Source organism: Mesoplodon mirus, assembly GCF_964341445.2.
Source record: "Mesoplodon mirus genome assembly, chromosome: 13".
Taxonomy (NCBI): Eukaryota; Metazoa; Chordata; class Mammalia; order Artiodactyla; family Ziphiidae; genus Mesoplodon; species Mesoplodon mirus.
In genome coordinates this window covers 69,230,415-69,255,931 of record NC_138989.1, presented here as the reverse complement: position 1 = coordinate 69,255,931, position 25,517 = coordinate 69,230,415, and the positions used below count along the sequence as shown (strand labels likewise).

General features: G+C 35.4%; 1 protein-coding gene across 1 annotated transcript in view; it reads right to left on the bottom strand.

The window, feature by feature from the left end:
- The window catches only part of DCC (DCC netrin 1 receptor), a gene marked incomplete at its 5' end in the record, with an annotated part of 1,195,962 nt that overhangs the window by 200,310 nt on the left and 970,135 nt on the right, over nt 1–25,517 (bottom strand). The window contains one exon of the mRNA XM_082640204.1: nt 10,578–10,772. Coding sequence (XP_082496330.1) covers nt 10,578–10,772 — 195 coding nt within the window. The remainder of the gene's footprint in view (nt 1–10,577; nt 10,773–25,517) is intronic.

Sequence of the window (25,517 nt, the reverse complement as noted above, 5' to 3'; positions counted from 1 at the left end):
GTAGGCTTCCTGGTGGGGGGGGACTAATGCCTGTGTTCTGGTGGTTGAGGCTCGATCTTGTCTTTCTGGTGGACAGGTCCACGTCTGGTGGTGTGTTTTGGGGTGCCTATGGCCTTATTATGTTTTTAGGTAGCCTCTCTGCTAATGGGTGGGGTTGTGTTCCTGCCTTGCTAGTTGCTTGGCATAGGGTGACCAGCACTGTAGCTTGCTGGTCGTTGACTGAAGCTGGGTGCTGGTGTTGGGATGGAGATCTCTGGGAGATTTTCGCTGCTTGATATTATGTGGAGCTGGGAGGTCTCTTGTGGACCCGTGTCCTGAAGTTGGCTCTCCCACTTCAGAGGCACAGCACTGGCTCCTGGCTGCAGCACCAAGAGCCTTTCATCCACCCTGGGCTGACATTCAGAGCCTCCTCAATGTACTCCTAATGGGGAAGAAAAGGCCAGTCTTTTCAAAAACCTGGTGCTCCAGACCAGACCTCCTCCTGTGAAATGGCTGTGCAGTCCCACTGCAGATTCTTGACTCATATGGTTGTGAATTCCATCAAAGGTCATTCCTATGGGGTTGGCTGAGGTCTTTGTTGGGATGCAGTACAGCTCATTTCCCACAGGTGTTGATCCAAAATGCACGTCCTCTTCTGATGGAAATACTAGGGTCACGACTAAATGCTGAACAGCCACCGATGAAGAAATGCTGGAACCTCTTCCGCCCCGCTTTGTTTTCAGTCCTTCTCTCTGAACGCGCCTACGCTTTGAGCAATGGAGTGGGAGAGGGAAAGAAAAGCGGCCAGAGCTCCAAGCGGCAGCAGCCAGGAATGACTCGGCGACGTCGCCAACCACCGCAAATGTATTTTAAAAGCAAAGGCAAACTGAAACTTTTTTAGATGTACAAAAATAAAAAATATAATCACCAGCATAATTCCATTACGAGAAATATTATGGAAGTGCTTCAGGAAGGAAAATACCAGTTGAAAATCTGAATGAACACAATTAAGATATAAAATACACCTTTTTCTTATTTTTTTAACCACTAAGGGATACCTCACTGCTTAAAGAAAAAGTAATAGCAATGTACTGTGAAGTGGTATAATATTTCTATAAGGTAAATAGAGATAAGTTAAAGATCCATACTATAAATTCTAAAGCAATCACTAAAAAAGCGAAATAGCTAAAGCTAATGAGTCCATAAAGAATATATAATAAATGATTAAAAATACTTAATTCTCAAAAATGGCAAGAAAAAGAAGACAAAAGACAACAAATGTTAACAAATAAAACACAAATAGCAAAATAGTAGATATAAATCCAACCATATCAATATTTACATTAAATGTAAATGGCCCAAACACCTCAATTAAATGTCATACTGGATAAGCAAACAAACAAAACAAGACCCAGCTATTGGGTTGGCCAAAAAGTTCATTTGGACTTTTCTGTAAGATGTTATGGAAAACCCCAAACGAACTTTTTGGCCAACCCAATATATTGCTGCCAATTAGAAACCCACTTTGAAGACACAAATAGTTTGACAGTAAAATAGTAATGGAAAAATATATACCTTGCTAACACACAAACAAAAAATAGGCCGAAGTTGTTATATTAATAGACACAAAGTATATTTCAGAGCAAAGAATATTACCACTGATAAAGAGGCATAGCTCATAAATGATAAAGTGGTTAATTTATCAAAAGTATATAACAATCCTAAGTGTGTGCCTGATAACAGAGCTTCAAATTACATGGGGCAAAAAACGATTTAACGAAAGGAAGAAATACTAATCCACAAGTATAAATGCTCAATCATACAATATATCCAGACATCTGTTTTTCTATCTTTTCTCCCCAAGTCAGACCTGAATCTGGCTCACAAGGTAACAACTCTCAGACCTCCATGATTAAACTCTGGGACTCATACCTGAATCTATAACTTGTGTTTGATCAGAAATTTTAGGACTGTGTCCTATCTCACTAGATCATATTATTCTGCTGTTAAATTGAAGAGATTTAACTTTGTCAGAATACCTTGTTTTTCCCTATAGGAACTGGAACTTCCCTGAAGTAATGTCTCCTAGTGCAAGTCCTGATCAGGCTCAAAACTGATGCCAGTCTCCTTTCTCCTAGCTAAAACGATTGATTTTTGCTGTTTATGACAATATTTATCTGAGTGTGTTAATATAACTCAACTTCATAAAAAATTAAACTTTTCCTGTTTACTTTAGTTCTTTTGCTGTTTTTCCTCATTTAAAAAATTGGGATGATACTTGACACTAAAATAATGGAGAAGATGAAGGAATAGACTGGTACTTGTAAACTCCTTGGAAGAAATGCAGAGTAGTTGTCTGTAAACACTAGATGACATTATATACAATATATATAATATGTAATTATATATATATATATATATATATATATATAATTTTTACTCCATTGAGAAGATATTTCCTTCTCTTGTTCCATAATAGTATTCATCTATTGTAATAGATTCCAAATAGTCTTAGAAAACGCACTGGGTATAAGACAGTGTACGTGCTTTGGATTTCAGGGAGTAAAAAGTGAGAAAAGAGTTACAAATAGAATGGTACGTATTATTAATGAATCACCCTGAGGCTGGCCTTAAACACTGCTGAAGAATGCCTGTAGGTTTAGAAGATGCTAACCTCAAAAAAGAATAAATCATAAAAAAATCAAATCCATTCTTCCTGATACATTCAGAGTAATGATCTCATAAAATGACCTCTTCTCTTCTGTCCTCACCCCTCTCTGGGCAACCAGTGCTCGTGCTGAATGAATCAAACTCTCCCACTCAGGATCTTCTAATCAGCATTCTATTATAGCCGAAACCAGGAGTTTACATTTTTGTCTTTCACACTGAATTGAATGTCACTGCGTCGTTTAGTTTTTTGTTTCGTATTAATTTTAGTAAATGAGTATGTTTTATAAAATTTCATGCATTTGATGAGTTATCTGAGTTTAAAAATCCTGGAATCTTCAACTATTTAAAAAAATGTGCATGATATAATAGTCTACTTTTAGGTATAGAACACTATAACTTTCAAGGTTATAAAAACACACAATTCAAAGCCTATGGAACTACATTACTTATATTTGCTAAACGACTGATGTACAAAACTATAATAAGAACAATGCCTTATTTATGTGTGCATTAAAGTTTTTAACTTTTAAAAACTTGCAAATGGCTATACTTTTATTACCTCAATTGAATCTCATAAAAAGCTTGTAAGGTAGCATACTTTACTACTATACAGATGAGAAAACTGAGGTTTTAGAGGGTCCCACAGTATGAGAATAAAAAGGTTACTGTGTCACATATAACCAATAACTCATTGTTAGAGATAGAACTTAAACCTTCATTTGATATCACTGGATTATGAACAAATTTAATCACAAATGGAACCCATTTTCTTAATTAAAAAAAATTACTAAACAGTCCCAAGCAAAATATTTCCAGTTAGTGTTATAAAAAAGTATTTTTGATAATATTTAGACAATGAATTTACCTAAAAAAACCTAAATCTTTTAATTAAGGCAAAACTTTAATATTTTTGCAATGATCATGATGCAAAATTTAGTATTTATATCTCTTACGAACACCAACTTCTCTACCTGTGTTAACTCTTTTCAATGTCTGTTAACTCCTTACGCCATATAATAGGGAATAACAGGTACTCTTATTCTGCATTTTCACTGAAATACTATAAGGCTGGAGTTCAAATGACTTTTCCAAGATTAAACATTATGGCAGAGACAAAAGTATGCACCTGAACCCATATTCAGAATTATATTCAATTCCATCTTTATTTACTTTTTAGCTTTCTTAGACTATATTTATTAACACAAATAAGTGAAGTAGTGCCAAATATAATTCAGATGATAAATACACTTCCTAGAAACCGAGTTTATTTTTATCAAGAGTGTTCACCATAGCACCTGTCCAAAAATATTTTAAAAGGGACTACGAGTTTCCAGTTCTGCTAAGATGGTATGAGCACCCTTTAGCTCAACTATCCCACTGCTAACAACTATAAACTCTAAACAAAATACAAAAAAAAAAGAGAAGGAAAAAGCTAAAAACCCAAACAACATAATATCTGAGGGTGATATAAAAGCAAGCAGACTGTAAAATTAAGTAAGAACTTGGACAAGTCATGAAAGAGAAAACAGGCAAATAAAATAAAAACAAAAAAAGAGAACAAACAGAAAAGGCAAATAAAATGATCGACCTAAATTCAACCATTCATATAATTACATTAAATTTTAATGGTCTAAAAATTCCAGTTAAAAGGCAGAAATTTTCAGAGTTCATAAAATACCGACACCCAACTATATACTACCTACAAGAGAAAGACAAACGTTAAATACAAGACACAGATTGAAAGTAATGGATTGAAAAAGATATACTATGTGAACTGTAAGTAAAGGAAGGCTAGAGTTGCTATATTAATAACAGATAAAATCATCTTGAAGACAAAGAATGTTATCAGAAATAAAGAGAGACATTTATAATGCTAAACGAGGTGCTTTACCAAGAAGACATAACAATTATAAATCTATACTGGCTTAATAATAGACTCTCAAAATAAATGAGGCAAAAAATTTGACAGAATTAAAGGGAGACATAGATGATTCCATGTTTATAAAAGGTGATTTTGATGCTCAATCTTAGCAATTCACAAACTACTGATCAAAAACTTTAGTAAAGGCATGGATGATCTGAAAAACACTATCAAAGACCTTGATCTAACTGCCATTTACAGAGCTCTATATCTAATAACTGCAGAATATTCATGATTTTCAAGTTCACATAGCACATTCAACAAAATTAACAGTATGTTGGTCCCTAAAACAAATCTCAAACATTTAAAAATAGTAAATTGGTGCAGCCACTATGGAGAACAGTATGGAGGTTCCTTAAAAAAACTAAAAATAGAATTACCATGTGATCCTGCAATCCCACTCCTGGGCATATATCCAGAAAAGACAAAAACTCTAATTTGGAAAGACACATGCACCGCAATATTCATAGCAGCTCTTTTAACAATAGCCAAGACATGGAAGCAACCTAAGTGCCCACTGACAGATGAATGGATAAAGAAGAGGTGGTATATATACACAATGGAATATTACTCAGCCATAAACAAGAATGAAATAATGCCATTTGCAGCAACATGGATGGAACTAGAGATTAACATATAACTCAAGTAAGTTAGACAAAGACAAATATCATAACACTTATATGTGAAATCTAAAAAATTATATAAATGAACTTATTTACAAAACAGAAATAGACTCACAGACATAGAAAACAAATTTACGGTTACCAAAGGAAATAGCAGGGCGGGGGGAGATAAATTAGGAGTTTGGGATTAACATATACACATTACTATATATAAAGTAAATAAACAACAAGGACCTACTGTATAGCACAGGGATATTCAATATCTAGTAATAACCTATAATGGAAAAGAATCTGAAAAAGAATCTCTCTCTTTCTATATATATATATGGATAACTGAATCACTTTGCTCTACACCTGAAACTAACACATTGTAAATTGCCTATACTTCAATAAAATATGGTTAAAAAATAAAAAAAAAATTAAATGCAAAAAATAGTGATATCAAACAGAGTACATTTTCTATCATGATAAAAAAATTAAAAATCAATAATAATAAGATAACTAGGCAAACCCAAAATTGTAAAATTAAGCAACACAATAAGTCATAGGGCACAAAGAAATCAAGGAAAAATTAGAAAATATTTTAAACTAAATGATAATGAATATCCAACATATAAAAATTTGTGGAATGCAAGGAAAGTGGTGCTTAGGGAAACACCGATAGCTTAAAATGCCTACATTATGAGGTTCTACCTTAAGCAATTACAAATAGAAGTGCAAATTATGACTTAAATAAGTATAAGAAAGAAAATAGTCAAGAGCAGATATGAAAGAAAAAAAGACAGAGAGTAGAAACAATCATTAATGCTAAAAGCTCCTTCTTTGACAAGATCAACAAAATTGGTAAACCCCTACCCAGACTGATTACAAAAAAGAAAGAGAACATAAATCATTAATATCAGAAATGTAAAAGCAGTTATCACCACAGATAACCACAAACAGTAAGAGAATATCATGAACGAACAACTCTATGCCAACAAATGTGACAAAATAAAATAGACAGATTTCATGAAAAAATTAACTTGCCAAAATCAATACAAGAAAAAATTAAAAATATGAAAATACCTGTATATGTTAAAGAAATTTAATTCATTTCAAAAGTCTTCCTGAATGGAATTCTCAGAAACAGATGGTTTTGTTAGTGAATTCTATCAAATACTCAAGAAATAAAAAATATCAATTTTACACAAACTTTTTCAGTTATAGAAAAAGCAAATTGTTCAAATAATTTTATGAGGCTGGTATAAGCTTAGTTTTAAAAAAGAACTGGAAAAAGTCACTAAATGAATAGAAATTCATTGACAAATGTACCTATGAATATAGGCAAAAAAATCCTTAATAACTATTAACCAATTAAATCCTGCAATATAAGAACGGGTATTTACCCTTCAAAAATCAATCAATATAATTAATGATATTAAGAAAAATGAAAGGAGGGAAAACATATGACCTTTTCATGAGATAGAAAATTATTTCACAAAAATTCAACAAATAAGCATGATAACATTCCCATAAAACTAGGAATAGTAGAAAACTACCTCAATGTGATAACAGACACCTATGAAGAACCTACAACTAACTAACGTCCTTGCTGGGCTGTACCTCGCAGGCCTACAAGCCCTACATCTGCATAGCGTCAAGACCGAAGAAAGAGCCCAGTCAGCAACAGAGACATCAATGAACAAGGGAGCTTACACTTCTGAAGCAAGGTCCTGGAGTGACAGCCACCCATGTTTGGGCAGAGGGCAGGCAGGACATGGCGGCAGTCTTCGCTCCCGGGAGTGAAGTGGAGATTACCAGTTACGGGGGAATTGACCTCAGGTGAGCTCATTAGCTACCAGGGAAACCAGTAGAGGGGCACGCCTCTCACAGCCCCTTTGATAAGAACAATCACCAGCTGGGGCCTGGGGCAAGTGCATAGGAAGGTCAGTCTTGGGTTTAGGGTTTAGGTGAAACAGGCACTGGTGGGGCTGGGGATGGACAGAGAGCAAGAGAACAGCCATCTTGAGTGGCCTGACCATACAGTCCTGTTTTATGTTTCCCCTAAGATTAGGAACAAAGTAAAGATGCCTGCTTTCACTATTTCTATTCAACATTTTACTGAAGATCTTCATCTTTGCAAGAAAGAAAGAGATAGAAATAAAAGGCAGGAAGATCAGAAAATAAGTATAAAACTGTTCCCATTTTCATATGATATGCTCATTTAAATAGAAAATCTCAGAGCATCTATAAAAATACTAGTAGAACAAATAGCTGAATTTAACAGGTCTTAGGATACCAAGGTTAACGTTAAAAAAATCAGTTTGTTTGCAGCAAACAGCTGGAAAATAAATTTAAAGAATAATTCATATATATATGTTTTAGGACTTAATCTAACAAAAATATTCAAAAACTCAAGACCTCTACATTGAAAACTATAAAATATTGCTGAGAGAAATTAAACAAGAAATTCAAAAATACACAGTATGTTGTTTGTGAATTAACTCAATAAAGCTCTTTTCAAAACTCAACAAATTGTACACTTTACATATTCACAGTTCATTATCTATAAAAATACCTCCACAAAGATAAAAAGATAATAGATGGATAGATTGATCAACAGACTGGTAGACAGTAAATATTAAGTTTTTTTAAAAAAGGGACCTGATTTCAAATTAATTTTGCTAAACATTGCTAGAATTCAGATATTGTGGATCTATACCATGTGTATACACCAAACTTGGCATTAGGACTTTTGAATAAAAAGGAGGAAGATTTCAAAAGATTAATTATAAACATCTAATAGTAGAAACATTGGTTAATGAAACTCTATGCCTGCACTAGGTAAGCTTTGTTTTGTTTTGTTTTAAATCAGGCAATATTTGATACTGTTCAAAATGGTGGTGTATTTCTAGTCCTGATGCAGGTCACAGTGCCTGGTGTCTAAACAGTGAGTTACTATGCTGACAAACAAAATGCTATTTGGAACTTCTCGTCTCTCACCAAAGAAAAGAGGAGGTTTATTGGTCACTTACAAACCACGTAGCTTTTTATAGTCTAAAATACAATCGTGATACTTGAAGTTATGGCTGACCCTATGCTTAAAAGTATTACAACTTTCCTTAATTCATTTTTAATTCTATAATTGTCATACTGTTCTTAAATTATATTATTCCCTTTTGTCTATTATATATAAAACATCTAGATTAATAGCTTTAAAATTGTACTTGAAATACCTTTTCAAAAAGATACTATAAAAACTGATATGCCTATTTTAATGTTCAGTAGAACAAATGAAATATTGATGTCTTCTTTGTAGAGTTCAAATGTGAACTTGATTGAATCCATTATCTTTATAAAAATTAGAACTTAAGATATGTTTAACATACATTTGGCCAATCAGTGGAAATTCATGTTGAAAAATACTGGTTTATTTGCATAACCATAAGGATACTGGAACAATAAAAAAACACTATTTTTTTTTTTTTTTTGCGGTACGCGGGCCTCTCACTGTTGTGGCCTCTCCCGTTGTGGAGCACAGGCCCTGGACGCACAGGCTCAGCGGCCATGGCTCACGGGCCCAGCCGTTCCGCGGCATGTGGGATCTTCCTGGACCAGGGCATGAACCCGTGTCCCCTGCATCGGCAGGCGGACCCTCAACCAGTGCACCACCAGGGAAGCCCAATAAAACACTATTTTATATTTTATGTTAAGACATGGTACTATGTTAAAAGAGTTTCAGTAGAATTTAAATACTTGTGTGCATTTAGTGGGAGAGTGGGTGGGTGTCTTTCCAGATAAAGTGCATACTCATGATTATCTATCATTGAGACAGGGTCCTAGCTCATTTTACCTTTATCAGCGTTCCCAGCTCTTTAAAACGTACCTTAAACGATGGGAAATTTAATTTTTAAGCATTTGGAAAGATTTGCCACAGTATTAATCTCCCAAATGCCTCAACTTTACTAGACTTGGAAACTCATGGTAGAGTGTCTTTGTAATAAACAGCATCATTATCAAAAGCACATGGTGAAACAATGCAGTTTTCCTTCATGACTTCATTCTGAGTTTGCATCACAACCTCATTGCCGGAGAGCCTGTGTACTGCCACGGGAATCTCTCCCTTTGGTGTGTGGCATCAATATGAACTGTCAGAGATGGTGTCGTATACTAAATAATGGATAAATGAGAGTCCCCTGACATAAGTCTGATGGCCATAAAATATGAATTTTGTGATTGCCTCTGCATTCAAACTCAGAGACTGACTGAGAGAATATTATTTCCAAATGCCAAGCTAACTAAAATTGTGGAGATTTGCAGAAGGTGCTTCTCTTATTAGTGTTTGAAGAAATTATAGAGAGAATGGGTCAGTGCAATTTTCCTCTTGCACTGACAAAACCTTTTCTTGCTACTGCATTTTAGCTATTCAAATTCAAATCAGGCTTCTCATCACAAATGCTCTGTTTCTGAGAGATACTGCAAATAAGCAGCAATTCAATCAGGTTGCCTTTTCACTGAGAAGGTCACTGTACTTCATTGCAAATAATACCGTGTTAAATCAACAGGTAGAATCAACTTGCTTTTTGCATTATGACAATTGTTTAACTTATTGGCACCCTATATATGACATATATTCATTTTATTTCCCTCTGCTAATGATATAATCTCTTATTGCACTATGGAAAATCCAACGTAAAATGAATATGAAAATTTTGCACATGTTAACCCTCTCTGAATACACAAAGTTTCAATGAATTCAGAAACATCACAATAGAAGTACTGTATTCAGTAAAAGGGGGTTAAATACTGTAAGAGAACTTGGATTGGGAGGGGTCAGGAATATATGTAGAGAGGAGTTTGATTGCTCCAAGTTACTGTCTTGGTTGAAAATTCCTTTTTGAAAATCTTGTTGTTCTACAGTCATAATGAGATATCCATCAAGCTTTATCTATAAATACTAAGGGAAAAATAAAAGGTAATGTGACTAGATAATTCAAGGTTAAAGAAAAATTGACAGAATATCCTTCTAGGGAGAGAAAAAATTTTCTGACTTTCTTTCTGTAAGAATTATTAAGATTAGAAGTTTCCATTGACAGAGGAAAAAGAAAAATGTTCCAATGCACTTTTTCTATCCTTATGACACATAGGCAGGGCACATACCAGGACACACACTACTGTGTATCTGTCTAGATTAAATTCCCCAATTCAGAATCCAGACAGGGGAAATGTATGTGTGTATATAGGAGGGTGGGTGAGTAGATTGATAGAAGATAGAAAAAGAGAGTTATGAATTCATATATGTTACAAATTGAAATCAACTTCCAAAGAACAATTTTCCAAGAAAGAAAATAATTTAAAATAAGTCATTTATTTTCCTTAAGAGAAGAAAAATCACAGCTACTCACCTAACCTCTCAATGGAATAATATCGCTGTTTACTGTCCACACGTACTGTCTCGGCATAAGGGCTCCCAACGCCATAACCGATGATGTAACCTCGCACCACAATATTTGGGTTCAAGGGAGGAGTCCAACTCATGATGATGCAGTTGGTCTGGGGCCTCACATGAAGAGAGCTTGGCTGGTCAGGGACTTGAGACTCTAGAATTCAAAAGGAGGACAACACCATGTTTCATAATAGAACACAGAGCACGGTAAAACATCCCATTTAAACAAGACTTAATATCATGTTCCACAGACCCTCAAATGACGCACCACTTATTGTCCAAGTTCCTCCTTGTATTAGTTTATGATATGATTTCTATGTTTGATTTGACTTTCTCAGGATTTCTTAAACGCAAGTGGTACTGAATTCCCTCCAGAGGCACTGTCGCATCATACATCTTTTCTTCTAACAGACTTTTTACCTTAGGATTATTTTTTCTCATATATTTCTTCTTAGGTATCATTAATAAGGGGTGAAATCAACACAGATGTAAGAATAATGGAAAGGGAAATGAAATATCAAAAACTGTCTTGCGGGCTTCCCTGGTGGCGCAGTGGTTGAGAGTCCGCCTGCCAGTGCAGGACACACGGGTTCGAGCCCTGGTCTGGAGGATCCCACATGCCGCAGAGCAGCTGGCCCCGTGAGCCACAATTACTGAGCCTGCGCGTCTGGAGCCTGTGCTCCGCAACAAGAGAGCCCGCGATAGTGAGAGGCCCACGCACCGCGATGAGGAGTGGCCCCCACTTGCCACAACTGGAGAAAGCCCTTGCACAGAAACGAAGACCCAACACAGCCATAAATAAAAAAATAAAAAAAAATTAAAAAAAAAAAAACTGTCTTGCCCAAGGATTATTTACTCTGATTTAACTAGAGAAGAAAATGAATGTAGCAGTCCTTTCTTAAGAAATTGTCAGGATAAAAAATTTAGGGCCATGATTTGCTCAGCATGAATAGGATGGTACTTGACCCATGGTCTATTGCATGTGCGAAAAGTGTATTTATTATTAAAGGAAAGGAGAGAGTGGCCCGGATTAAAGCCACACAGACTTTGGAGTGTGAGAATTGGCTTTAATACCAGGCTCTGTCATTTACTGGTTGTGTGTCCTCATGAAATTATTTATCTTCTCTTGAGTTTACCTATTAATTAAACTGGCATTCCAAATACTGACTGACACAAAGCTTGAACTCTAGAAGTAATCAAGAGAAGCATTCATATGTTTACTGGATTCTCACTAGATGTGAAACTTTAAAACCTTATTTATCCTCCCTAAGCCTCAGTTTCCTCATGTGCAGAATGAGGATAAGGATAGTAATGGTCTCATTTGGTGGTGAGAAGATTTAATAAAATTATGCACCAAAACACTCCAATTATGAGTAGCACCAACTGGCATCAGCTACCAGAAAGAAAATGCACTCGCTACCCTGATATAATTTTTTTTAAAGAGACTGTGTGATGCAAATTAATAAATTGGCCTTCTGATTTTTATATCACCATTCTTCCCTAGGATCCTATCCCTAAAGAAATGAGGTATTTTCTGGACACTGATCATAATTCTCTTAATAAATATTAGTAGAGTGCCTACTAGGTTTGAGGTATAAGGCTAGGTACCCATGACAATCACGTTACAGGAGAGAGTAAATATGGCAGACCTAAAACCTGTACTCTTGTTGTTTATAGTTTAATGGAAAAGATAGAAAAGTAAAAAGGCAGTTACAATATACTATGATATATATTTTGATAGGTTTCATACAGGCACATGTAGCCTATTCTTTGAAAATCAAAAAAGTATTCTAGGAAGAAATTTAAGAAAGAATATACCCATCTAAACTTTAATAGTCCGTTAAGTGCTTTGCACAGTTCTTGGCAATTGATAAGTACTCAAAAATATTAGTGATTTAAACTGTATTCAAACTATTTGTGTTCATTATCTCTTTAATACTGAAAATCTCTGAAGGTAATACATGTCAAATTATGTAGGAGAGTTTGATGACTAAAGGTAGTATTAAATTTTATTTTTCTCCTTGATGTAATGGCAAAAGATGATGCAATCTTCACCCCAACTTTATCCATCTTCAACACGCACACTTCTAGCTTAAGTGGTATATGGAAGCATGTTTTTTATTGAAGCTTTTAAACTAGGTACCATACTAACAGCTTTTCAAAGGATGCTACATTCTAAACGTGCTACGTCAACAACATTTTCTAAAGATGCTCTGTTTTTTTTCCTTGAAGATACCCATTTGTGAACAAAAGGGACAAGCTATTATTTGCCCTGAAGATGCCTGAGATATAATATGCAAAGGTGTAAAAAAATCATCTCAAAATGTATATATAAACCTTAACAACAGAACACAATGTTTGTAAAGAACTTCCTATTATAAACCCTATGTAAAAGTAATAAAAAGATGAAAGGGATGGATTAATACTTTTCAACCCTATTGCCATGGAGGCTCTCCAGTGTCCTTGAAATGTAATGGGCTCTCCAATGAATTCTGTTTGGCATATTTGAAGTTTTTGAAATAATTATTGAAATAAGATAATCTACCTAATCTTATTTTTAGAAAAGGAACTAAATGTGATTCAGATTTTCTGCATTTATGACTTTTTCAAAATAATATGAAAGCCTAATGATTTGTTTTGTTTTTTTGTGGTACACGGGCCTCTCACTGCTCTGGCCTCTCCCGTTGCGGAGCACAGGCTCCGGACGCGCAGGCTCAGCGGCCATGGCTCACAGGCCTAGCCGCTCCACGGCATGTGGGATCTTCCTGGACCGGGGCACGAACCCGCGTCCCCTGTATCGGCAGGCGGACTCCCAACCACTGCGCCACCAGGGAAGCCCAAGCCTAATGATTTGAATGACAATATTCAACATCTTTTAGAATAAAAAGATAAAAATTTTTTCAGAATAACTATTTCTCCATTTTTCTGCAAACCACAGAATATCTCCCCTGCAGGTTAGTTAAATTAATAACCATAAAATTACATCTATCGGAGCTTTAAGGGTACCATGGTAATGAGTGCACAAACTGATTCTTGAAGAAGAGGGGCTGTCAGTACACAAGACTCATCTTTATTCTTCACTACATAAAAGGAGTTTCAATCCTAGATCCAAACCTCAAAATACTTTTTAACATGATAAAAAAAATAAGGGTGTTGATACATAAGAGTATATGCTGCCCCCCATCTAAACATTTAATGGGTTCTTACAACCCAGTTAAGATCATTGGGCCAGGGACTTCTCTGGTGGTGTAGTGGTTAAGAATCCACCTGCTAATGCAGGGGACATGGGTTTGAGCCCTGGTCCGGGAAGATCCTACATGATGCAGAGCAACTAAGCCCATGTGCCACAACTACTGAGCCTGTGCTCTAGAGCCTGTGCACCACAGTTCCTGAGTCTGCACTCTAGAGCCCACAAGCCACAACTACTGAGCTTGCATGACACAACTACTGAAGCCCGTGTGCCTAGAGCCCGTGCTCCGCAACAAGAGAAGCCTGTGCACTGCAATGAAGAGTAGCCCCCGCTCGCCACAACTAGAGAAAGCCTGCGCCCAGCAATGAAGACCCAATGCAGACACACACACACACACACACAAAAGATAATTGGGCCAGATGGAATGGTGCCTGTCAAGTATCAGACTTAAGTCATTCAAAATATATGGCCTCATCATAAAGATAACTGTGTTCGATTGTTCATAATCTGGAATAGCCCATTTGTACCCACCTACTCACTTCTTAATATAAAGACAGAAACAACAATTTTCCTTTTACGCTACCTGCGTGAGTTTTGTCTAATACAGCTGACCTTACAGATTATGAAAGTGGTTACTACTGGAATGAACTATAAAACATTGATTTAGAAAATCCACTATGCAAGGTAAATGATGTTAAGTACCCTTTGTTTGAAGGCCAAAACTGAAGTTTGCTGTTTAGAAGTACATGACAGATTTTATAAGTACCTCTAGGATAATGACTGCATATATAAAGCACAGAGAAGTAGTAAGGTAATTATTGAAATAACTTGAAAACAAAGAACATATGTTGCCTGAAATATCCAAATTAACAAGGCTGCAAATTTCTACCAGAGTCAAGATAACTAGGTTAACTGCCATTCCTGATTAGACTATGGAATTATGAATTCTGTCTTAGTTTAATTTGTTCCTAAAGAAGATTTATTATTCTCTGAGTGATGATACAGAGTTTCACTAACGAGTAATGTTCACATATAGCACACCGGGAAAGTTACCAGACTAATCTCAGTGACATTTCAACAATTACTGTGCATCTTCTATGCATCAGTCATAGTTCTAGGTACTGGGAATAGAGTTTTGAGGGAGATAAGACCAAAAAAATTAAGAATAAACAAGCAAGGAAATCATGAGATCTTGGTAAGCTAGGATATAGGATAAAACTGAACCACATACGTGACACATCAAGGAAGGTATCCCTGGAAGAGTCTAAGGTGAATGATCAGAAAGAGCCAGTCAAGTAAACCTCAGGGCGGAAAGCTTTATAGGCAGAAGGAATAACTACAGCAAAACCTCTAGAGTAAGAATGAACTTAGTACTTGAAGAAACCAAAGAAGGTCATTGTGCTTGACCATAGATGGAAAATGAAGAAGATAAAAAAGGGAGTCACCCAGTGGGAATGTAAAATGGTGCAGCTGCTATGGAAAATAATGTGGTGGTTCTTCAAAAAATTAAAAATAGAATTGCCATATGATCTAGCAATTCCACTTGTGGGTATATTCTTGAAACAATTGAAAGCAGGTATTCAAACATATTTATATACCTGTGTTCATAGCAGTACTGTTCCAGATACTCAAAAGGTAGAAGCAACTCAAGTGTCCATCATGATAAACAAACTGTGTTCTATACATATAATGGAATAATTTTCATCTTTCAAAAGGAAGGAAATTCTGACACATGCTACAAGAACCTTTAGGACATTATGCAAAGTGAAATAAGTTAGTCACAGTAGGAAAAAATTATATGATTCCATTTATATGAGATACTTAAAGCAGTCAAGTGAATAAAGACAAAGTAGAATGATGGCTGCTGGGAGGAGGGAAGAGGGAGGAGTAAGGAGTTACCATTTAATGGGTATAGCGTTTCAGTTTTGCAAAATTAAGAGTTTTGGAGAAGGGTAGTAGTGATGGTTACTAAACAGTGTGACTGTACTTAATGCTACTGGACGGTACACTTAAAAATGGTTAAAATGGTAAATTTTGCGTAATATGTATTTTAAAACAATTTTTTTAAAAGTTAAAAAAATTTGGAGACCATAAGAACATGTTTGCACTTGTCTGCGTGGCCACTGTGGAGATGCAGTGTACGTATTTGGGACTTCTGAGAGGTAGAGTCAACAGAGCTGTGTAACTGGCATGGTAAAGAGGAGGATCAATGATAACTCACAGACCTTTGGCTTTTGGGCAACTGGTGGATGATGTACTGAGCTGAGGAAAAGCAGACAAATTTTTTGGTCATGGTCAATTTGAGATGCCTGTTAGTCACATGTATAGATATCAGGGAACTAGGAGGGTATAGAGGTTTTGGAGAAAGACCATGGACAGATTTATAGATGTGGAAGCCACCAGCATATAGAAGGTATTTAAAATAAATTTGTGTAGATACAGACACAATGTGAGCATGTGTGCAAACAAATAAAAGACAAATAAGATGCTGTCAAGCAAATAAGATCACCCAAAACTCCCTAAAGTCTTCCCATATCACATTGGAAGGCCAGGTTCTTTACAATGCCTACAAGGTCACGTGTGATCTACCCTTTGCCCCCTTAGCCCTCTGTCCTCATTTCTTACCACTTCCCCCCTTGCTCACCTCACCCCAGCCATCCACAGTGGACACTTGCTTTTCCTCGAATATGACAGGCATGCTCTGGCCTCAGGGTATTTGCACTTGCTGTAGCCTCTGCCTGGGAAGCTCCGCCTCAGAGATACCTTCCTCCCTGACCTTCTTCATTCTTCAGGTTTAGTTATTTAATTTCCAATTTCAGACTTCTCTGGCTACCATAGTTAAAATTGCAATCTTTCCCTAATCTCTAACTCTCTTAATAATCTCCCCTCATGATTTTCCCCATAGGATTTATGGTCACTTATTGTGCTACCTATTTCATGTGATTATTTCATTATTCTTTGTCTCATCTCTCTCCACAAATTCTCTATAACTCCAGTAATTAGAATAGTTCCAGGCACAAAGCACTCAAAAATACAGGAACAAAGTCTATATTTCCTATAAGGTTCAATACATTATGCATGACTCATTAAATATAAAATGACCACAATTTTATATAACTTTCTCTGTAACATTTTTAAGAAAAAAAAATGGAATAACATTTTTTAACTTTGATGCTGAAACAAGATGAAAATATAGTTATTAATGTCATTTTCTCCTAGTCACCAGCAAGATTGATCTCCTCTGGCTCCTGCTAACGAAAATGATTGCTGCTGTGTACCGTCTGCTGTGGATATGGCACTGCCAAGTAGTGTCAGGCAGTTGGTACTTTTGACAAATACATGTTTATTCTTTATTTAGTATGCTGCATTTTATGGTTCATTTTGTTAGGGTTTTGCTCCAGTCCTTAATAGCTTATATTTCTTTACAGAGATTTACAGAAGGCAATTGACATACCCACACTCTGTCTTTCTAGACAGGTCTGGTACATACTAATGTGTTCATTTCTATTGGCAGGGCCTGTTCTCAGTAAAGGACATCATCTTCCTTAAGCCACTCACCTCTATAAACTTTGAATGTTGTTTGTTTATTGCAGGGGGCAATCACTTTTATTCATCATTTAATTCTACTGTGTTATTCTATTTTATTTTTTACAGTTCTACTCCTACCATTTTCTCAGATTTAACTTTTTAATATAGTTTTAAAATTTACACACAGCAAATTCACTCAGTGGTACTCAGTTCATGTATCTAGCATTCCCGCCATGGTACAGAAAAGTACCACCCCCACCTCAAAATTTCCTCATGCTGCTTCCCTTTGAAATCATTCCCTCCCCCAGTCTCTCAGGAAGCCTGCTGGCTTGGATTACTGGTGGATGCCGGTACTGTCCCAATGTGAATAACACACTGAGTTATAACAGAAATGATGCCTTGAAAGATCAGCTCACAACCTCCAATTGTTTAAAAGGATGTGTTTTTGAGCTCTCCATCTTTGTTATACTTGAAAATACCAAAAGAAAAAAACAACAAAATCTTTAAAACCACCCATGGCCAATCTGTCTTTGAATTATATAAATGATAACTTCACCCTCTTTTGCTTCATTTCCATCATCAGAATCACTGTCAACTAGTTTGATGTAAGAGAAGGAAAACTTTATGTTCTACCAAAAGTACTGGCAATAGTCTCAACACTATTTATTAAATAATCTGCTGATGGAAATATCAACTTTATTATTTTATTTATTTCTCAAATAATAGCAAATGTTTCTGCCCTCTATGCAAAAGCCTCACTCAGCTATCTGCTTGGCTGTCACTTCTGTTTGCTTTTTTTTTTTTTTTTTTTTTTTTTTTTGTGGTACGCGGGCCTCTCACTGTTGTGGCCTCTCCTGTTGCAGAGCGCAGGCTCCGGACGCACAGGCTCAGTGGCCATGGCTCACAGGCCCAGCCACTCCGCGGCAATGTGGGATCTTCCCAGACCGGGGCACAAACCCATGTCCCCTGCATCGGCAGGCGGACTCTCAACCACTGCGCCACCAGGGAAGCCCCAATAATGTTTCTTACAATAATATTTTGAAAGTTTCTTTATATTCCTATATTAACATGAGTTTTTAAAAGATTGGTAATAATCGTCTAAATTTACAAAATGCCCTCCTGCATCTATTGATAAAATTATATGACAACACCCTTTAAATTATTCCTTAATTAGATGGTGGCTTTTAAGATGTGATGAATGTATGTCTTGCTTTTGTATCAGAAGGGAATACATCTAATCTCTTAATGCAGACAAGGCTTTATGATCATGAACAAGAAGAAGCTTCATAAGACAATGATATTAGTATTTCATATTGCTGTCAAGGTTTGAGATCTAATTTATCAAAACAAACAATACCAATAAGCATTTGTTGAGTGTTTGATATATATCAGACATGCTACTGAGTATTTTACTACCATTATCATAGTTAATTTTCACAAAAAATGTGTTGATATTGATACTGTTACCCTATTTGTAGATGAGAAAACTCAGGGAAGTTTAGTTACTTGCCCAAGATTGTATAGTGAGTGGAGCGGGATTCAAACATAGTTACTAAGACTTCAGAGTCCACAATTTTATCCATTACATTACACTTAGAAAAAGTCAATCAAGTCATAGGGAATCAAACATTTCATGAGAGCATTAAAAAGTTTGTTACGGCCAAGGAAAGGATTTAGAATTTCCTTGAACATTTATCGAAGTCTAAATAATCTGTACCATCCTTTGTATAGTGGAGCTCTAAGATTTTGAACAACCACTCGCCCAAGAACTAAAGCAGATTTTAAATTCCTTTCAAAAACCAGTTTTGGCTTTGCTGGCAAAATTTCTTATACGTAAGGTGAATTGCACTTGAATGAGAATAAGGGGCTGGATTCTTCAATTTCATGATGACTTCGCTGCTGTACCACTGGCTTAACCTTATCCCATGAGCCTATTTGTCAATCAGCAATGCAAAATATCATGGATTTCCTATCAAAAGCCCATGTGAAAGAAATCCTTTTTCACAACATGCCACCTACATTCCACTGTGCATAAAATCTCATACTATCATCTTTATAGCTCCAGATGATCACATTTGCAAGCTCAATGGTGTATAACCCCCTCCCCCACCCTTTACCCTCAAATAGGTACATCTACTTAGATGCATTTTTTTTTGCTTTATAACAAAATTAATCAGTTATACATATACATATGTTCCCATATCCCCTCCCTTTTGCGTCTCCTTCCCACCCTCCCTATCCCACCCCTCCAGGCGGTCGCAAAGCACTGAGCTGATCTCCCTGTGCTATGTGGCTGCTTCCCACTAGCTATCTACCTTACGTTTGGTAGTGTATATATGTCCATGCCGCTCTTAGATGCATTTTTAAAGCATGTTTTTATCAAAAAAAAATAGTCAAATGAAAATAATTTCTGTATTTGTTAAAATTTAAAAATAAATTTTATAAAACTGTACCTAATATTTTTAATCTAAAGGGTATACAAGTAAACCATGTTGCCTAGATTTTAGGTGTAAAAAGTTACATTAGAGATGTAACATAATTTCTTTTGGACCAAAGAATTATTTAGAAGTATGTTTTACATTTGCAAATATATATTGGGTATTATATTATTATTAACTATTAGTTTAATTACATGGTGATCAATGAATGTGTTTAGTATGATCCAAGAACGTTAATATCCATTTCTTTATAGGCAAATACTAAATGTTCTTTGGATGCATAGGAAAAAAATATGATATTCTAATTGTGTGAATATTTCAGTTATGTCCAAGTAAATCTTCTATATTCCTTCCTTTTTTTAAAATTGGTTATGATGGAAGTAGGGCAGTTCTAATTTTTTTAATTTTAATTTTATTTTTTTTATACAGCAGGTTCTTATTAGTCATCAATTTTATACACATCAGTGTATACATGTGAATCCCAATCGCCCAATTCATCACACCACCATTCCCACCCCCCCATGGCTTTCTGCCCATGGTGTCCATACGTTTCTTCTCTACATCTCTGTCTCAACTGCTGCCCTGCAAACCGGTTCATCTGTACCATATTTTTTAGTTTCCACATACATGCGTTAATATATGATATTTGTTTTTCTCTTTCTGACTTACTTCACTCTGTATGACAGTCTCTAGATCCATCCACATCTCAACAAATGACCCAATTTCATTCATTTTTATGGCTGAGTAATATTCCATTGTATATATGTGCCACATCTTCTTTATCCATTCGTGTGTCGATCGGAATTTAGGTTGCTTCCATGACCTGGCTATTGTAAATAGTGCTGCAATGAACATTGGGGTGCATGTGACTTTTTGAATTATGGTTTTCTCTGGGTATATGTCCAGTAGTGGGATTGTTGGGTCATATGGTAATTCTATTTTTAGGTTTTTAAGGAACCTCCATACTGTTCTCCATAGTGGGTGTATCAATTTACATTCCCCCAACAGTGCAAGAGGGTTCCATTTTCTCCACACCCTCTCCAGCATTTGTTGTTTGTAGATTTTCTGATGAGGCCCATTCTAACTGGTATGAGGTGATACCTCATTGTAGTTTTGATTTGCATTTCTCTAATAATTAGTGATGTTGAGCAGCTTTTCATGTGCTTCTTGGTCATCTGTACGTCTTCTTTGGAGAAATGTCTATTTAAGTCTTCTGCCCATTTCTGGACTGGGTTGTTTGTTTCTTTAATATTGAGCTGCACTAGTTCTTTATATATTTTGGAGATTAATCCTTTATCTGTTGATTTGTTTGCAAATATTCTCCCATTCCGAGGGTTGTCTTTTCAACTTGTTTATGGTTTCCTTTGCTGTGCAAAAGCTTTGAAGTTTCATGAGGTCCCATTTGTTTATTTTTGTTTTTATTTTCATTACTCTGGAAGTGGATCAAAAAAGATCTTGCTGTGATTTATGTCAAAGAGTGTTCTTCCTATGTTTTCCTCTAAGAGTTTTAGAGTGTCCGGTCTTACATTTAGCTCTCTAATCTATTTTGAGTTTATTTTTGTGTATGGTGTTAGGGAGTGTTCTAATTTCATTCTTTTACATGTAGCTGTCCAGTTTTCCCAGCACCACTTATTGAAGAGACTATCTTTTCTCCACTGTATATCCTTGCCTCCTTTGTCATAGATTAGTTGACCATAGGTGCGTGGGTTTATTTCTGGGTTTTCTATCTTTTTCCATGAATCAATGTTTCTGTTTTTGTGCCAGTACCATTAGTCTTGATTACTGTAGCTTTGTAGTATAGTCTGAAGTCAGGGAGTCTGATTCCTCCAGCTCCGCTTTTGTCTCTCAAGACTGCTTTGGCTATTCAGGGTCTTTTGTGTCTCCATACAAATTTTAAGATTTTTTTTCGAGTTCTGTAAAAACTGCCATTGGCAATTTGATACGGATTGCACTGAATCTGTAGATTGCTTTGGGTAGTATAGTCATTTCCACAATATTGATTCTTCCAATCCAAGAACATAGTATATCTCTCCATCTGTTGGTATTATCTTTAATTTCTTTCATCAGTGTCTTATGGTTTTCTGCATACAGGTCTTTTGTCTCCCTAGGTAGGTTTATTCCTAGGTATTTTATTCTTTTTGTTGCAATGGTAAATGTGAGTGTTTCTTTAATTTCTCTTTCAGATTTTTCATCATTAGTGTGTAGGAATGCAAGAGATTTCTGTGCATTAATTCTGTATCCTGCAACTTTACCAAATTCATTGATTACCTCTAGTAGCCTTCTGGTGGCATTTTTAGGATTCTCTATGTATAGTATCATGTCATCTGCAAACAGTGAGTTTTACTTCTTTTCTAATTTGTATTCCTTTTATTTCTTTTTCTTCTCTGACTGTCATGGCTAGGACTTCCAAAACTATGTTGAATAACAGTGGTGAGAGTGGACATCCTTGTCTTGTTCCTGATCTTAGAGGAAATGCTTTCAGTTTTCACCATTGAGAATGATGTTTGCTGTGGGTTTGTCATATATGGTCTTTATTATGTTGAGGTAGGTTCCCTCTATGCCCAATTTCTGGAGAGTTTTTATCACAAAAGTGTGTCGAATTTTGTAAAAAGCTTTTTCTGCATCTATTGAGATGATCATTGGTTTTTATTCTTCAATTTGTTAATATGGTGTATCACATTGATTGATTTGCATATATTGAAGAATCCTTGTATCCCTGTGATAAATCCCACTCGATCATGGTGTATGATCCTTTTAATGTGTTGTTGGATTCTGTTTGCTAGTATTTTGTTGAGGATTTTTGCAGTAATATTCATCAGTGATATTGGTCGGTAATTTTCTTTTTTTGTAGTATCTAACTCTGGTTTTGGTATGAGGGTGATAGTCGCCTCATAGAATGAGGTTGGAAGTGTTCCTTCCTCTGAAGTTTTTTGGAAGAGTTTGAGAAGGATGGGGATGGGTGTTAGCTCATCTCTAAATGTTTGATAGAATTCACCTGTGAAGCCATCTGGTCCTGGACTTTTGTTTATTGGAAGATTTTTAATCACAGTTTCAATTGCATTACTTGTGATTGGTCTGTTCATATTTTCTATTTCTTCCTGGTTCAGTCTTGGAAGGTTATACCTTTCTAAGAATTTATCCATTTCTTCCAGGTTGTCCATTTTATTGGCATAGAGTTGTTTCTAGTAGTCTCTTAGGATGCTTTTTATTTCTGTGGTGTCTGTGGTAACTTCTCCTTTTTCATTTCTAATTTTATTGATTTGAGTCCTCTCCCTCTTTTTCTTCATGAGTCTAATGATTTATCAATTTTGTTTATCTTCTCAAAGAACCAGCTTTTAGTTTTATTGATCTTTGCTATTGTTTTCTTTGTTTCTATTTCATTTATTTCTGCTCCGATCTTTATGATTTCTTTCCTTCTTCTAACTTTGGGTTCTGTTTGTTCTTCTTTCTCTAGTTCCTTTAGGTGTAAGGTTAGATTGTTTATTTGAGATTTTGATTGTTTTTGGAGGTAGGCTTGTATAGCTATACACTCCCCTCTTAGAACTGCTTTTGCTGTATCCCATAGGTTCTGGATGGTCATGTTTTCATTGTCATTTGTCTCTAGGTATTTTTTGATTTCCTCTTTGATTTCTTCAGTGATCTCTTGGTTATTTAGGATCACATTGTTTAGCCTCCATGTGTTTGTGTTCTTTACATTTTTTTCCCTGTAATTCATTTCTAATCTCATAGTGTCATGGTCAGAAAAGATGATTGATATGATTTCAACTTTCTTAAATTTACTGAGGCTTGATTTGTGATCCAAGATGGGATCTATCCTGGAGAATGTTTCATGCACCCTTGAGAAGAAAGTGTAATCTGCTGTTATTGGGTGGAATGTCCTATAAATATCAATCAAATCTATCTGGTCAATTGTGTCATTTAAAGTTTCTGTTTCTGTATTTATTTTCATTTTGTATGACCTGTCCATTGGTGTAAGTGAGGTGTTAAAGTCCCCCACTATTATTGTGTTACTGTTGATTTCCTCTTTTACAGCTGTTAGCAGTTGCCTTATATATTGAGGTGCTCCTATGTTGGGTGCATATATATTTATAATTGTTAGATCTTCTTCTTTGATCCCTTGATCATCACGTAGTGTCCTTCCTTGTCTCTTGTAACATTCTTTATTTTAAAGTCTATTTTATCTGATATGAATATTGCTACTCCAGCTTGCTTTTGATTTCAATTTGCATGGAATATCTTTTTCCATCCCCTCACTTTCAGTCTGTATGTGTCCCTAGGTCTGAAGTGGGTCTCTTGTAGACAGCATATATATGGGTCTTGTTTATGTGTCCATTCAGCAAGCCTGTGTCTTTTGGTTGGAGCATTTAATCCATTCACGTTTAAGGTAATTATCGATATGTATGTTCCTATGACCATTTTCTTAATTGTTTTGGGTTTGTTTTTGTAGGTCCTTTTCTTCTCTTGTGTTTTTCCTACTTACCCATAACAAATTATTAGTTTTCTTCTTTATGATTTTGTTTGAATGGGCTAAAGACCCCCCCTCACACCATTATTTTTTTCTTCTCCACTGAGTAAGAAATTATACACTCTATGTCCTTCTACTTGTAATATTTTCAACTTTGAGATCACATATAACTTGGAATCTAGAGTTAATTATATCTTTACTTTTCACAAGAACAACGTTAAAGAAAAATCTCAAAACTGTTTAATATTCATGATCTCCTCTCCTTTACCACCTCATTTTTGTCAACTTTTTAAAAACTCTACAAAATACTATACTTTTTGTCTTATAAACTCATAATTTGTTCACATATAGTGATATATTACATTATTTTGCTTATCACTTTCTCTAATCATCCTTCTGGTGATTTTCTTTCTATCTTTCTTTAGAAAGTACACCCTTTACAAAAAAGATGGTGGTGATAAATTCTGTTTTCTTACGTGAAAGGTGCTTATGTCTCTCCTTTCCTTGAATGATTATTTAGTTGGATATACAATTTGGAGATGATGGTAATTTTTTTATCAGCACCTTGCAGATATTTCATTGTTTTCTGGTTTGTTACTACTGGGAATACTTCATCAATATACTTGTAGTTCCTGAATAAGTAATCTCTCTCTGGAGCATTTCAAGCTCTTCTTTTTGTCTTTATCTTTGTATCTTTTTTATCAATGTATCAAAGCTAAAGCATTATTCCTGAGTCTGATAATCCATGTATTTCATCAATTCTGAAAAATTCTCACTTCTTATCTCTGCAAAAATTATTCCTCCTCCATTCTTTATTTTCTTTTGAGATTATGACTGATGCATGCTAAATTTTCTCATTCCATGTTTTATGTCTCTAAAATTTTCTCTTTTTTTTCTATCACTGTGTGTTAATTTTGTCTTCAGTTATGTTTAAAGTATTATTTAACACATTCAGTGACATTTCATTTCAGTGACTATATATTTTTCATGTTCAAAGTTTTTATTTTGTTCTAAGCATTTAAATAAATTCTCAAATCTGGATTGGCCTTTTGAATTTTTTTTTTTTGGAAAACATCTTGTTTACGTACTTTGATTTTTAAGTGTTGCACATTTCAGATTTGAAGTTTCATGACTTGAATATTGCTAGTTATCAATATAAAATTATTCACCAATTTCACGTATGTATGTATGAAATTGTGTATGCATGTATTTTCATCACCTCCCTGGAATCCTGTCAGTTTGTTAGCCTGATAATTCTTTGCCCAATTTTCATGTTTA